Below are 16,257 nucleotides of genomic sequence, written 5' to 3' on the forward strand. Positions count from 1 at the left end.
AAACAAATAGTTGCAATCCAGGGAGATTGGAGTAGTTTAAATGCGCCTCGAAGAGCCGAGTGACCTTTACTGTTTCTTGATAAATTTAAAGCGCTCTCCAGAGCCCTGGGAGCGCGGTTCGCTGGAGAGCCAGTGCATTTGGACTGTGAGTGCGTGCCAGGGCCCAGGGGATTAACCGCAGCTTTGGAAGCGGATGCCGCGCCGGGGATGGAGCCTGGGACCTGGGCTGCAGCCTGGGACCGCGTGCGGATGGATGTAAGGCAGCCCCGTGGCACCTTGGGGCTTGTTCAGAGTCGTGGGGCGAGGGCAGCAGCTGCATCTTCTCCAACACCTGGTTTTAAAGGTGAATCTGGCAGAGCTTGGAGCCCAAACTGGCCAAGCCGTGGTGCTGGTGCGACAGCGGGAGAGGTTGTGCAGCCTGGAGGATGCTGCCTCACATGTTAGAGGGTCTTTTGTTGTAATCTGGTTTATGGCGTTGAGTTGTTGTGGTTTAATAAGCAACACACACACATAGCACCACCCCCAAGAATCCCCTCCAGCAATGAGGCAGTAAATCACACCCTGGATGGGGCTGGGGCAGCCGTGGGTGAGCACAGCCTATTTCCAGGTGAGTGAGTTGGGTTGTGGGACTCAAAGCGTTCACGGGCCTTTGTTTGAAGAGAACCGTGTGGAATTGCGTGACCCTGCGAGGCAACAGGCTGGGAGTTCGACTCACTGTGAGGGGTGGGGGGAGCTGTGGGTGCCAACCTGCTCAAGTTGAAGATGTCCCCATCACTTCAGGGGGGTGGAGCTGGATGACCTTCATGGTCTGTTCCAGCCCAAACCCCTCTGTGGCTGGTTCTGGCAGGGAGGCACTGGTGTAGGTTCGGGTCAGGATAAACCCCCTGGAGCAACTAAGCTCCCGGAGCAGGGTCCGAGGCCACTTGCTTCCCCAGGAGCCTGCAGGGCTGGAAGTCCTGAAGCCCTAAGCAAGAAATCTCACCCGCACGCGGAGACTTTGTTTCATATTTTATTGAATTTCATTTATATTAAATTAAAAATATATTTCTGACAGATTCATGTAACAAAAAGGCAGAACAGTTTTCAAATTGTTGAGCCGGGATGAGCGCGGGGTGATGCGAGGTGGGTCGCAGTCTACATTTGCCTGAACAAACAGATAAAGCTCTACCCCAAGGACCGCGAGGAGAAACTCGGGACCGCGCAGGGGGCGGGGAAACAGAACCACACAGAGAGCTCCACAGGTTCCTCCCCAGCCTCTAAACAAGACAAAAAGGGAGAGGGAAGGAAAGAAAAGGAAAAAAAACCAAAACAAAACCAAGAAACCATGAAAAGAAGGGAAATTATGCTAAAATATGTATCTAATATTAACCCAGGTCAGTATTGTAACAGTGCAGAATCCTCGCTAGCTAAAATATGAGAAAGGAAAGGTTAAAGGAACATTACGCCACACACAACTGGCAAACCCTACTGTGTAAGCAAGTGCAGAGTCGGAACACACCACAATAGAGCTAGAACACAGAATCACGCAGAATGCCAAAAATGGTACCTTCTAACCAAAAAAACCCGGAGGGTGGGAAGGGAGAGAAAGAAAAGGGGAGGAGCGGCTGAAATCACGAGCAAATTACCTATATACAAATCAACCCTAAGGACAATTATGTTCCAAAGAATGGTGGCCACAAGGAAAATAAAAGCAACATTATCCTTATTTACAAATGCGACTAAGCTGTGGCTTCAGCAAGCTATAAAAATACTATTCACATTTTCAAAGTAACATACAGTAGGTTGTGTAGTTCTTTTTGTTTCAGAAAGGCAGCTAACTCTGAATGCATCATCGCTGCGCGGCGGGAGCGCCCGCCCCGATGGCCCCACGCGTCTCTGCTCCTGACGGGACTCGGTAAGGCAGGGGGAGTGGTGGTTTGTCTCTTCGAGCGTGGAGAATCGGCTGAAACCCAGACCTTCCCCACCGCTGCCTCTCGCCCACCTCGCTGGGGGCAACTGCGGTGCCTCTGGGACCCGTGGGGGCGTCACGCAGGGCATGGATGATGGTCCCGCAGGAGCAGGGTGGCACGCGGGATGTCGAAGCTGTTCCTGCGACAACAAGGTGTCACCCAGGAGCTCCGTGCTGGTCCTGCAGGAGCAGGAGGGGTCACCAAGGATTTCAGTGCTCTTCCTACAGGAGCAGGGGGTTGCGCTCGCTGCTGTTCCTGCAGGAACTGGGGGTCACACACACCCTGGTGCTGTTCCTGCGGTGCCTCCCAGATGGGGCTCAGCCTTTGTTTCTGATGGGACAGCAATGCCATCCTCCGGGCCTGGGAACGCAAGCCTGGTCAGACAACATCGATAGTTCAAGACCACCAGGTCAGGAAATACAGGTTGGCTATCTCCAGTTTTAAAAAGAGACTTTGTTTCCTCCTCAGTGTCCCTTCCCTACGCTAGGGCTGCTGCCACTTCAGAAATTCCAGTTTATGATGACGGGAAATTACAAAAACTGGGCAAAAAAAAGAGACTGAAAACCACCGTGAACCACGTATCGAACGTGCACTGATTTCCAACACTAAAACGCTGTAAAAAGGCTCCTTTTGCCGTAACCCCGCGCCGAGGTTCCCCGGCAGCTCCCCGGCCCCCGTCTGCGAGGGCTCCGCGTTGTGCATTCAGAGTTAGCTGCCCCGACGCAGCTGCTCAGTTAATATCGACCCATTGAACAGCAGAACCAGTTTATGCTACATATGTCGTTGTACCTTACCCCGAAGGAACGGCGAACGTATCTACACTCGCGTTAGAAAATACCATTCACAGTTTGTTCCTGTGGTGATCCCAAAAGGGCGCAGTCTTCGGCTGCTCTGGACAATACAGTGTTCTCTCCCGACGAGGGCAGCGGCCGGAGCACGAGTTCATGGCTTTTCACTGGGGAAGGCGACTGGGACGCGATTACTCACCCTGCTTATGGAATTTGCCCGGAAAACCCTTCTCCACCAAGGTCCACCAAGCACTCTCATAAAATTAATAAATAAACAAATGCAAAGCAGCTATGACTCCAGATTCCTAACCACTCATGGCCCTGGGTTCCCTGCTGGGCTCTGCACTCCCACTGCGATGCCCCATCAGCGATGCCCCGAGCGCAAGGAGCAGGACAGCGCTGACACGGGGATGTGACCCTGCGCTCAAATCAAATTAAAGGTGGAGATGTGATTTGTGGCCATTTCCAAGCTTCTAACCCCAGAGCTTTATTTCTGCTCTTTACTCCAAGCAGTGACCTTATCTACCTGCAGCAGGAGTCAGAACATGGAAGAGGGGGACTCGTGCGCACAGAGCGAGGCTGCCCCGTGGGACGGCTGCGGCTCCTGGCATGGGATGGAGGGTGAATATTGCAGCCAGCCTAAAACAGAAACCCCACCTGACCCCAAATCCAAGACTTTATGTAACAACAGCTGAGCTCTTGTCCCAGATACCCAGGGATGGCGCTAGAAATGCAGGGGGGCTGCGTCGCCGCATCACTGCGAGGACCAGCACTTGGGAAAAGCACTGGCTGAAGGGACTGCAAGGGGAGGCTCTCTCCTCTGTGGTGCTTTTAAGAGCCAGAGACTGGTAACTGGAGTCTCACACCAAAGCCTCTGTCCCATCCGTCACCTTCAAGCACAATGGCCTTCAAAGCAGGTCAGAACCTACCTGAGCTCAGTGCTTCTGAAATGGGGTTGGCAAACTGGGGTGAAGAGCCCGGTGAGTGAGTGCAAAGCAAGGGGCAAATCCGTCCTGACCTGCGTGTGGACCTCACCTGGGGACGAGGAGGAGCAGCCGCTGAGCTCTTCTCTCTGGTGGCCAAGGACATGGTAGAAAGATGCCAGAGGAGGGTCAGGTTGGACATCAGGAAAAAGTTCTTCCCCAGAGGGTGGTGGAGCCCTGGAACAGCTCCCAGGGAAGCAGGCACAGCCTGACAATATTCCAGAAGGGTTTGGCCAACACCCTCAGCCCCACAGTGTGAATGTTGGGGTGTCCTGGGCAGGGACAGGAGCTGGACTTGATGGTCCTTGGGGGTCCCTCCAACTCAAGACACTATCATTCCATGGCCGCTGCCCTTCCCACCGAGACGCCCACGAGGGAAGCAAGGCTGACTGGGACAATCTGGGGGCATTAAATCACCACCAGCCTTAGCCTGACTTGTGCTGGCCCCTCCTCATCTCCCGGCTGCCGTAAAGGAGCCCAAATAATCCCTTCATTCCTTCAGCTGCCACCACCACACAGGACACCTCCACAGCCTTCCCATCAGAAAAAAAAAAGGGGATTTCTTTAATATCTGAATTTCCCACAGGGGTCCATCCTCAATTAAAAAAACACCCAACCCCAAGCTCTGTTTCTAGGCTGCTTTACCTGACAGCCCGGGGCTGCTGTTCCTTTGCTTCTGGGCAAAGTCCCATGGACTGAGATCGTTGCATCCAATTCCTGCCCTTAGGAGATGCATTTTCTACCAACCAAGCAGCACAACTGGGATGAACACAACCTGCAGCTCCTGACACAGACGCCCCACTGCTGGCACGCGCCCTGAGTTATTCCCCTTGCTTCTCACCTGCCTGCAAGCAAACTGTGAACAGCGCTCCAGCTGAGCCCGCGGGGAAATCCCTCCTGGCTACCGAGGGCCGAAGAAGGGAACTTGGGAGTAGTTGGCTTCACTCAGTTATATTAGAGCAAGTGAATCGGCTCCAGCATCCAGCTCTGTTTGGAACAAACCCCGGGGGTGTCATGACACCTAAAAGAAGCAGGAAAACACAAGCTGCTGCGCTCTCACATTTAGCGCTTTGCTCTGCGCCTCAGACAGCGGCTGCCGTCTGCTCCTGGCAGGTGAGACCCCGCTCTTCTCTCACCCAGCCTACGGGAAAGGTAAATACCTGCAAATAGGAAGGCGCGTCGTACGATCCGTGGGAACATCTGTGCACCTCTGTGCAACCAGGGAGTTAATTACCCCCACACAAAACACCACGGCTGCGGCTCTCACCTCCTGCTTTGTGGTGATAAAATGCAATTGGTCTGTGGAAATTCCTGCTTTTCCCTCAAACCTGTGAGGGTGGAGCCTCGCCCATGCGAGGACAGGCTGAGACAGGGGGGGTTGTTCAGCCTGGGGAAGAGAAGGCTGCGGGGAGATCTTTGAGCAGCTTCCAGTCCTGAAAGGGGCTACAAGAGAGCTGGGGAGGGACTGTTTACAAAGGTTTGTGGTGATAGGACGAGGGGCAATAGGGATAAACTGGAGAGGGGCAGGTTTAGACTGGACATAAGGAGGAAATTTTTCATGTTAAGGGCAGTGAGGCCCCATTCCAGGTTGCCCTGAGCAGTGGTGGCTGCCCCATCCCTGGAGGTGTCCTTGCCCATGGCAGGGGTGGGACTGGATGATCTTTAAGGTCCCTTCCAACCCAAACTATTCTATGATTCTGTGATCGGTCATTAAAAGCCTGACCCTCGCAGTGATTTCGCAAGATAATCACAGTTGGATATTTGCCATGATTTCCCCTCCCCAAAGCCAGCCACGATAACCGCTGCGCAAAGCACCGAGCGAGAGCCACCCAGGCCTTCCTGCTGCTGCTGCGACTGAAGTGGCCAAGCAGCTCTGCTCTCGATCTTTCACTGTGGTCGAACTTTCTCAGGCAAGGAGACACAAACCCACGTGAGCAGCTCAGCGGCTCTTCCCGAGGACACGTGCACACGCTCTGGGGCTGCGCTCACCAAACCAGGGGAAAGGGAGGGGCTCACCAGACGCTCAGCACCAACAAAGGTCAACCACGCAAACACAAGGGCCTTCTCTGGCCTTTGCAACTCAAACCAGGAGCTCAGGAACAAAACTCACGCATTTGTGCAGCCACAGACCAGTCAGACCTTTCCATTGTCAGGAATTACTGTGTCCATTAACCCTTCACCTGCCCCCAGATTCTCGAGACAGCCTGGATGCGTGTCGGAGCCCCAGTGCTTCCATTCTGGCCTTCGTGCTGCCCCACTGGAAGGAACCTCTGTGCCTCCACGCCCCTTAATACATTATATCACACCCGACAATGAAAATGAATAAATAATTCAAGTTTGGTACGAAATAAAATGTTAAATTGTTAAAACCCACGATTATTTACATGGGCTTGTTCCGACGGCTTAATTACCAGCGCGACACACAGGCCTCACCTTCCATTCCCAGCGCATCCCGCCCGGGTTCGGAGGTGCCCGTGCTCCTGCCCACCAGCCCCAGAGTGCACCTCATGGGATTCAAACACCTAAACTGCACCACCAGGATTTGATTTTATCTTTTCTCCATCAGGAGTTACTCTGTTCAGGGACGCATCAACCCCTTTCTCCACCGATGGATGGAACCTGAGTGGCTTCTGCACCAAAGCAGGACACCCACAGCCCCGCGCTGGTCTTTGTCCCCAAGCAGCTTCAGATGACACCCCTGGCAAACCGTCACTGGAGGGGCGTCCTGGAGGAGCTCATACCACCCCTTGTCCCTGCCAAGACCAGGAGGAGTTACAGGGGGACACCAGACGCAGCACGGCCTCTTGGACGCATGACGTGTTTGTAACCATCTACCCCACGTCCGTGCTCTGCTGCTCACCTTGGTACCACCTGACCCAACATCTCCTTGCTAGGGCTTTAAAGAGCTGTACTTGTTCTTGCTGTTTTCAGACTCTCCAGCTACTTACTTCGGTTATAGACTTCGTTTATAGGTTTACTATCCGCCCTGCAGCTGGTCTGCGCTGGCCTGAACACACCAGAAACAAGCTGTTGGCTGACCAGACCGTGACCTAGTGCTCACACGGGATTTGTTTCCCCTCTACGAGCAATAACAACCGACCCAGGTTTGAAATCCCTTCGTACCTTTGTCAAAGCCGAATCCTCGGCCACCAAGATCTGGGAAACTATTGCTCATCTCTTACTCCTTCCTCTGCTTCCCTACAATTAGAGGCAGCAAGCTTTGGAGATGGCAGGGATCTAGAGGAGCTTGATGCCATTTCCAGAGCACCGCTTGTCACTGGTTTTGTTGCCGGGTTAGGTCCCCCCAAAGACCTCGACTTTAACAGCACTGAAGCGCGTAAACTGAAATACTGTCGTATCGCCTAAGATTGCCACCCATCAGGTATCGTTTCTTCCCCTTTAAAAGCCTCGATGGATAGAGACGCAGGCAGATCTTCAAAGGTGCTTAAGAGTTCCTTAAGATTTTTGGTGGGAACTAGGTATGCCCATGGGTTTTGGCACGTCAGGAGCAAGTCACCGGGGTCTCTGGCCCTCACGCCTCCCTTCCCAGCTCCAGCTGCCTCAGGTTGCTAAAAACGTCCAGAACTCTGGCTGAAAGATATTTCCAAAGAGGAGGAGAAGGCCGGGGGGTGGGGATGTCTACCTAAAAACTGAGGTGGATGAAAGCAGAACTAAGTGCAGGGAGACTGACTCATACTTATTTACAGTTTAGGCGGAAAGCTCTGCGTGTCATGCACGTTTTGACGTCTCAGACCTCATATGCATCATCTTCTGTGCCAGAGTAATCCTCCTTTTAGGTAAAAAAGGTATTCCGTCCTGCGGTGCAAGCCAGAGCAAGGTGTTTGTCTCCTCTGATCCCTTTCAGGGCTTGCTCTGCTGCCCGTTCAGAGCTGGTTGCTCTGTCACTGTATTCTCTGAAGCAGTCAGTGCAGCGGCAACGGCCTCGCAGAACCGGTAGACATTGTTCCAAAGACTCAATTGGCTTCATTTTGGCATTTCCACAGTCATTCTTTACATACAATTCATTATTTTTTTTAACTTAAAATTATTATTTTGTATTTTGCTGGTCGCTTCCATATTGCTTCATTCAAAAATCCAGAAAACAGTTCAAATAAAATCGGAGCTTAAGTGCAAACTAACTTTCCAGTGAACTGCTATGTGCGTTTTCTCCAGTCCAGTGTCTATCTTCTGGTTTAGAGGACCCTTCCCACCACCACCCCACAGAACACCCGGCTTCGTGACCCAACTCTCCAGTTCTCCAGCTCATCCTCAGTGTTGCCTGACAGCATCCCTGACTCCCTCCCGCGATCACGAAGAAGAAAAAGAGGGAAGAATTCATTTGGGCCTCGTTACGTATCAGCAGGTATAAAACAGGAAAGCAAAGCTATTTGCATACAAATCTTTGTTTCTCGGCCTTTCTTGTAGCTTCAAAAAGAACCTGTTGGAGGAGTGGGTTTGTCACTCTCTTCTGAAAGGGTTTTTGTGTGTGTTGTGTTGGCACATGTACAAAAACGGTCGTGTCATGAACTGGGTCTGAGCTGGAGTCTCTGTGGTCAGGGATTGGCACAAAATCATGGTGTGGCTCAGAAAAAGGGTTTCGCCGTCTATTAAGAGTCACATCATCATTTCTTGGAAAGCCACGATGAAGATCTGAACGATTATGAAAAGCCAGGTTAGCCATTTTCAGTTGCTGGGATAGAAAGTGTTAGAGAAAGAAATTGGATTCTCACTCTCAATTACTATGCTATCACACATGATATAAAAATTGTCCATTTTTTTTTTCCCCCTAATGGAAACCGCAATGAGATTTCCAGGAATGCTGTACAGACTCTCAACAGTTCCTCCAAGAAACAGCCTCTCCATGGCGGGGTTGAATCACTGAGAACTAGCTCGGCAGCAGGCAGCGCTGCTACTGGCCTTTACTGGTCTGGCTTCTCGGACCTTCTGACCCTCTGGAGCTGCAGAAAGCGAGAATTGCCAGGTTGCACACGCCTTCTTTCAGTCTCTTTCCTTCCTTCCTTCCAGGTTCCCAACCCAATCTGCAAATGACTCCAAGACATCCTTTCACTTGGAAACATCAAAAACGAGTGAACTGGCAAGAAGAGGAAGCTCATGGGAGAAAGAAAGGGAGGGAAGGGGGCCGAGGAGAGAGAGGAGAGCAGGAGAGAAGGAGTGAGGCAGCTAGAAGGGGTTGCCTTTCCGCTTCTGCAGACGGCGGTCGCTACACCACTGTGTTCCGGTGTCTGTAGGGCGGCGGGGGCAGCACAGTGCCAGGCTTCAGCGAGAACTCGGAGAGGTATTCAGGATTCTCTGCCACAATGGGCCGGATCCGTCCGTTCTGTTTGTAAAAGTATTTTGTGCTGTACTCTTGCAGGTAGTCCGGGTGCTGGAGGGTGCTCCGTGGGGGCAGGCTGTGGTTCCAGTAGTCTGGGTTGTCAAAGGCCTTCTTGGCTTTCTCCGGCAAATTGTTCTTCAGGTACCCGGCGTTTTCCAAGGTGTTTGCAAAAGTGTTGAGGTACAATGGCTCATTCACGTACTCGTCCTCCGCTTTGGGCTGCCCGTTCGGAGGGTTGTGATACTCAGGGTTGTCCACAGCTTGGAGATCTCCGTTCTTCCGCCGGGAAACAAATGGGTTCTCTTCCACCGGGTTCAGGTAATCTAAGGAAAGATAAAAGATAAGTGAGCAAGGAGAGGGAGTGATCCATCCACGCAGCAAGCACCACATGCATGTTACTACCAGACTGTACCAGAGCTTGGACTTGTGCATCCTAGAACTCCAGATAGCAGCAGGTGCCAACTATGTTGAACACACACTTGCTACAGGTGAAGAATTTACAACTTAAGTAGACTCTACAGATTAAAACTAAGACCTTGGAAGACGAAGTGACTCATCAAACATACCAGCAAACTAAACCGTAGCTCTTGCTGAGAAGCCTGTGCCTTCATCCCGGGCTTCCCAGTCCAGGACCTATGGAGCCAAACATGCTAAGTGACTTCTACCTCTGCTGCTGACTCTCTGTGCAACCTTGGACGTATCAGTCAAACCCTCTGCTCCGCAGTCTTTCCATCCAGAAACCTCTATAGAAATCTTAGTTAAGCCTCTCTGCGCAAAAGCTATCCCTGAGGGCTAACTTCTAAGACAGCTTCATTTCTAACAGAACAGTTTGCCTGATTAAAAACCTTCCATCCCTGAAGGACAAAGCATTATGAGAACAATAATTCAAATGAGCCCTGGAAAGGGTACAAGAGAGCCTTACATCAGCTCCACGACAGGGCTTGGAGCAGGTTACGGTGGCTTCAAATCACTTTCTGTGGATTAACACCACAAAAAATCGTAGCTGGATTGCAGAAAGGTTTTAAGGCATGTGGAGTTTCCATGGAAAGGTAGACAGGAGGGGAGGGAAGAGAAATGCAAATCATAGAATCATTGAAGCTGGAAAAAGACCTCTAAGCTCACCCAGTGCAACCATCAGCCCATCCTCACTGTGCCTGCTAAACCATGTCCTGAAGTGTCATGTCTATGTGGTTTTTTGAACCCCTCCAGGGATGGAGACTCCACCACTGCCCTGAGCAGCCTCTGCCAGGGCTTCACCACTCCATCAGGAAAGGGATTTTTCCTAATATCCCATCTAAACCTCCCTGGTCCCTGCAAAGAGCCTGCCTGTCTCAGGTTAAAACCACATACTCTCCCACTGCAAAACAAAGCCAACCCCCCTGGGCAGAGGGGAGGTCGCTGACACTGGGATTGTTCTGCCAAGGGAAGGGATCGCAGGTGACCTCGGGACAAGAGGGGCTGGGGGTGGGATCCTTGCAGCAAGATATGTCATAGAATCCCTAGGCTGGAAAAGATCTTTGAGATCATCCTGTCCAACTGCACCTGTCCACTGCTAATTCATGTCTCTAAGCACTTCATCTACCCAAGCGCCTCCAGGGAGGTATTTCAGTGAACGTCCAGTTCGCTCAAGGCTGAAAATGATCAGATCAAACTCACTGCTAGTATTAATTCCGCCTTTCAGCTCACAGCCTAGAGGTTCCCTACAAAACAGGGTCTCCAAGGCACCGCCGGTGGTGGTGGTGGGGCTGATCCGTGAAGGGAGGCACAAGGGCTGCCAACACCAGACCTCCCGTTTCCAGCAGCTCTGGTTACGGGCTCTGAGACATCTCCACCCAGAGTCCTGCCTGCAAGGACAGCAGCTCCTTCAGCTCCGCTCTTATCCAGGACAAAGCCAAAACAAACACAAAACTTCAAGACTAGCGAGTACCTTTGACCACAGAGCTCAAACCTCCCTGAACAGGTGCCCACATCGAGAGCAAGGTGGGAACACTGGGGTCTTTAGCAACGACAGCTCGGGCAGCATCTGAGTGCTCCTGCAGAGCTCTGAGGATCCCCAGGGCAAACCTGGATGCAAACACACGTGTGGGCTCACGCTGAAGCGAACGCACAGCATCAAATCTCTGGCTGCTGGGGGCCATGAGCGCGCTCCCACAACTGCTGCTGCCGTGGGCCAAGCCCCGGGACCCCCTCCATTCTCACCGTGTAACACACAGGGCTTCCAGATTCTGCAGCAAACTCAGCAGTTCCTTGGCATTTACATTCGCTTTAATTAATTTCCTTAAAGCTAATGCAAAGGTTTGAAAGCAGATTACTAATGACACATCCTCTTACATCTAAATGACTGCTGTTACTATTTAAAAAGGAAGAAACGAGTGATGACAAACTGAGAAGCTGGCACAGATCTGGGCAAACTTCACCTCGCAGGAATGGTCTCGATGAAGCAAAGTTTTTCTTTCAATCCTAACCTTCTCTTGGGTACAAAATGCCAGCTGTGTGCATCGGCTCTGAAACGCTCAACATGACATTTACCAAGCACGGCACCATGGAGATAAAGAAGATCAATAAACAAAGCAAAGTAGCCAAAGATAGATCCTGTTCTTGGAAATCACTGAAGATTTGTGTTTGGATAAGAAGAGAGGGTTGGATTTTTTCTTTCATTCCTCTCTCTTGCTATTTCTCAGAAAGAGAAGTTAAAGGGGAGATTACCAAACTTGACATTTTGGCACATCTGAGCTTTTCAAAGCAGAAAAACCAGCAAAGAAAAATGAAAGAAATATTAACCAAGTCAGAATGTTTCACCCTTGCTGGGTTATTCGATAAAGCCACTTTCTTGGCGAAAAGCTGCTGGTGTAGAGAAAGAGAGCACGCAGCCAGCCTAGAGCAAGAGCTTCTCCAGAAAGACAATCTTCTCACCTGTTTTAGGTTTGTCTCGCATCGGCGTCATGTACCCATCCTCATCCAGCTCCCCTCGGACGACGCGCTCGGGGATGAAGACAGTGGGGTCAGCGCTGTACCTCTGGGTGCTGCTGTCCTCTTTCGCCAGGGTTGCCGCTTGCTTTCGTAGGGTGCCATTGCAGCAACTGTCTTCAAAGATCTCTGCCGTGGCCCCTTGAGCGACCGGGGCCTCTGGTATGATGCAGCCCTGAGCTCTGTACGGCATCGGCACCTCTGCAGCGTAGCCGCCGTCTCGGTACACAAACTGGTTCTGTTGAAAAAGAGAAGGCAGCATGAAAAAGGAGGCTCCTGCGGGAGAGAAGATTCAACAGCAAGTCATCTCTGCACCTCGCCTGCCACAATTCATAGAATCATAGAATCGTTTGGTTGGGAAAGACCTTTGAGATCATTGAGTCCAACCATACCTGTGCACTGCTGAACCAGATCCCTGAGCACCTCATCTACACATCTTTTAAACCCCTCCAGGGATGGGGACTCCACCTGGGCAGCCTCTGCCAGCACCAGAGAACTCTTTGGTGAAGAAATGCTTCCTGATGTCTAATGTGAACCTCCCGTGGCACAACTCGAGGCCATTTCCTATCACTTGTAACTTGAGAGAAGAGACCAGCACCTGCCTCACTACAACCTCCTTTCAGGCTGTTGTAGGCAGCGATGAGGTCTCCCCCCAGCCTCCTCTTCTCCAGGTTGGACAGCCCCAGTTGCTCCAGGGTGCACTTCACTGGGTAGAAGCCTTGTCCGTCCTGCAGCCTGCTTGTTTCCTGCCTACATACGTGGACGTTGGATCCACGCAGCTTTAAGAAGCAAACACAGCATCTCCTCTTCTATTGCTTTAGCAATCTCCCTTGATTTCTGCATAAACCTCGTGTCAGGGAACTCTCCTTCTGCAAAGAGGATGGGGACAGAGGACACCACCATCTCTAAACTCTTCGTTCCTGGCAGGCTGACTTTGTGGTGTCCTGCCAACCATGCAGCCACCAAACGCTACGTAATTCCATCAGGTACTGCATTTCATAGAGCCACAGAACTGCTTGGTTGGAAAGGACCTCGGAGATCATCGAGTCCAGCTGCACCTGTCCACTGGACAAGATCCCCGAGCACCTCGTCTGCCCGGGTCTTAAACCCTTCCAGGGATGGGGAATCCACCTCCTCCCTGGGCAGCATTTCAGGCTGGTGACCTTTCTTCACACTGGTACCTCAACTCACTGCTTCGACTCGACCTACCACTTCCCTTGTCAGCAAGGGCAGGCAAAGAAATGTTGACACCACAACCTATAAATAGGGAGGAAAAATGTACAGGCTCATCCAAGCCTGTTGCCTAAATGCTTTTGCAAAAACAGCTGGCAGAATTTTGGGTGTGGGTCCATAGAGCTTGGACAGGGATCCAGGCGGAGGGTACAGATCCTCACTATTTGACTGCTCAGTCACTGTTGGCATTTGGGCCATTTATGTAGGAAAAAAGGGGGTTGAAACAGAAAATACGTAGTGAAGGAAAGAGGAAAACCTAAAGGATGAAGGTGGAATGTGAAATACTTACTCCTGACATAGGGGTGTAGGCAGGAGGAGGGCTGTGTCCAATTTCACTCTAATAGGAAAGAAAAATGGAATGATGGATACAGAATAAGAGGTCACATGAATGAAACAAGTCATATGAACTGTACGAGCTAACGGGGAGAAACATGCACAGCAGGTAGATTTCCTAAGGGAATCCCAAATCCAAAGAACTCGGCCACAGCAAATGTCTCCAAGAAGCTCTGTGTGTGTCTCTCCAGCCTCCGGGGAGGCACCGAGCTCCCCTGTCTGGGTGAGGGCCACGTCCCGCCTGCTGACAGCTGCGCACCCGGCAAGAGCCTCCTGTCTAATTTCTGGACAGGTAGACTGAGCAGAAACAGAGACAGATCGTGTGCTCAACTTCAGAGGAAAGAAAGGGTGGGAGAGGTGCAAAGAGCAGCCGGCTCCAAGCCAAGGCTTCCGTTCCCAGGGACAAAGCAGGAGAGGGACAACCAGGAGGTGTTTAAGGCACAGGTGGACGAGGTGCTGAGGGACATGGTTTAGTGTTTGATAAGAATGGTTGGACTCGATGATCCGGTGGGTCTCTTCCAACCTGGTTATTCTATGATTCTAGTAGGGTGGAGGACTGTGAGACTGTCACAGCCAGGTAAGTGTCAGAGGTGAAACAACCCCCAACAGCACAGCAGCTGCTGGATGTCAGGACTCCAACGTGCCAAGGTCCTGCTCTCAACATGTCCCACCTTCCAAGGTGACCTCTGTAGCACAGTTTTGCTGAGAAGTCTCAAAGTACCCTTGCTGCTGCCCACTGCTCACGGACACTAAACCAGTGGCTGTAACCACGTCTTTTCTACTGGGTACCACCCTGTGCTGTATCACACACTTTTAACTTACATCTCTCTGTTTTCACCAACAAATTTTGATCGCTTCTGGGTGAATAAGGGGAGAGCTGCCTCGAATTGCTTGTAGTTCCCAGCCCACAGTGATGTCTTAAGGGTGACTTAGAAAAGCAACTCTTGTTGGTGTCAGCACGCTGGGCTACGCTCCTCTGCCAGTAAACGTTGCGATGCTTATCAAACTCAAAGCTCTACCATCCTTGGATGGCCGTGTTATCTACCCGTGGGCACGCTGCGCTCTGCCCCGTCACCAAAGCCCCCTGTCCTATCTTTAGTTCTTATGCAGCTATAACAACACAATAACAGCCCCGTCCCAAGATGTCAGCAGAGAATGGACTGGCATTAATGCAATTATTGCTATTTTGGCTGGCAAGACCCTTGGCAGCCAGCTGAGATCACAGCGAGGGGGTTGTCTTCATGCCTCCCCTTTTGTGCTGTACTAAACACAGCTGTCTTGCAACACCCCTAACACAACCTTACAGCCCGGCTCTGGTGTCTGCACGCTATTTTTCATCCTTTACTCCCTCCCCCATGAATTAATACCACGTGGCTCCGCTTCCGAATAAAAAGGAGGCAAAGCAAACAGCTGTGGTGCCAATTAGCAGGGCTGAAAAAGTGATGGAATTGTTTAAATGTCTTTAAATTGCCTCCTAATTGCAGTGTGATGTCACATTCTGCAGGCTTCCAAGTATAGAAAGCCCCAACCAGCTCTTATTGGCCAGGACACGAATCATTCAGCGAGCAGAAAACACATTTGGACCTTACCAAGCAGAACTTAAACCAGCTTGATTTGTATGTGCGATTGGTTATTTTTTGGTTGTAGTTGTTGCACCTTAAATACTATCTAGAAAAAAGGAGCCTATGTCTGAGGTTGGACTAGATGACTTGTAAAAGTCCCTTCCAACCCAAAATGTCCTACGCTTCTGCCTTTCTTTCCTGAGAAGATGTAGTGTTTTGGACTTGGGACCTCAAAATTCTGACCCAAACAACTGAGCTTATCGAGAAGGACCAAGACTTCACTCCATAAACCTATCAGAAAAGTCTCAACTTGCATACTGAAAAAGAAGATTAATCAATAAATAGCCCTTTTTGCTAGTGTAACATGCATTGCATCCATTAGCTCTGGAGCGCACGCATCCACCAACATTTAAACTCTAAGCATCCTTCAGAAGGAGCCGAACCTTCTTAACCACCCACGAGCAGCCCTCACCAGAAATGCCCGAGATTTAATTCTTTATACTGCATTTTAGAAATAAACACGCCATCAGGGATAAAAGATAAAAAGCAAGAAAATGTCCCCAAAAGCCTTTTTGGAGGCCTTTTAAAAACCAGTTGCATATCAGCTTTTACAGCTGCTAACATATGTGTAAAATGAGCCTTGGTAAAAGAGAGGTAAATAACACTTTTGCGAATATTGGCTTGTGTTATTGCTTTCTATTCATTAATTTCATTTTCCAATTCCTTGCTTCTAAAAATCTCCCAGAGGTAAATATCTCCTCCTTTAAAGCAGGGACATAATATTTTCTGGCTGCGTGTTAAACTGTAATGAAATCAAAGCCCTGTTCAGTCCTGCCGCTCGTATTCATGTGGTTGCGTGCATGTGCCTCTGCCTTGTCTCTTTTCATTCCAGTCCAGTGTCGTGCTTGGAGTGAGGTGTCCTCCTGCCCTGCTCACCCTACGCTGGCCCTCAAAGCTGCACCCGCAGCACACGTCGTGGAAGAAAAACCATGGTACTCAGCGAAGTGATGCTGCTGTGGGACTATGGGTGCTACAGGACTAAGGAGAAAATAAGGGACCTCAAAGCCCATCCAGTCCCACCCCTGCCATGGGCAGGGACACCTCCCA

The 16,257-nt window shown here is 50.9% G+C and overlaps 1 protein-coding gene across 4 annotated transcripts in view; it reads right to left on the minus strand.

Moving 5' to 3' along the window:
- Positions 1 to 7,746: 7,746 nt before the first annotated feature.
- ERBB4 (erb-b2 receptor tyrosine kinase 4) overlaps positions 7,747 to 16,257 on the minus strand; it is a 600,803-nt gene continuing 592,292 nt past the window's right edge. For 2 of the 4 annotated variants that reach the window (XM_069860561.1, XM_069860562.1), the window contains exons 26-28: positions 13,545 to 13,592; positions 11,969 to 12,260; positions 7,747 to 9,378 (exon numbers count right to left, since the gene is read on the minus strand). In XM_069860561.1, the coding sequence (XP_069716662.1) occupies positions 8,942 to 9,378; positions 11,969 to 12,260; positions 13,545 to 13,592 (777 nt within the window). In that variant the 3' untranslated portion in view covers positions 7,747 to 8,941. The remainder of the gene's footprint in view (positions 9,379 to 11,968; positions 12,261 to 13,544; positions 13,593 to 16,257) is intronic. The other 2 variants (XM_069860563.1, XM_069860564.1) reach the window with 1 other exon arrangement.

The sequence above is a fragment of the Phaenicophaeus curvirostris genome, chromosome 7 (assembly GCF_032191515.1).
Source record: "Phaenicophaeus curvirostris isolate KB17595 chromosome 7, BPBGC_Pcur_1.0, whole genome shotgun sequence".
NCBI lineage: Eukaryota > Metazoa > Chordata > Aves > Cuculiformes > Cuculidae > Phaenicophaeus > Phaenicophaeus curvirostris.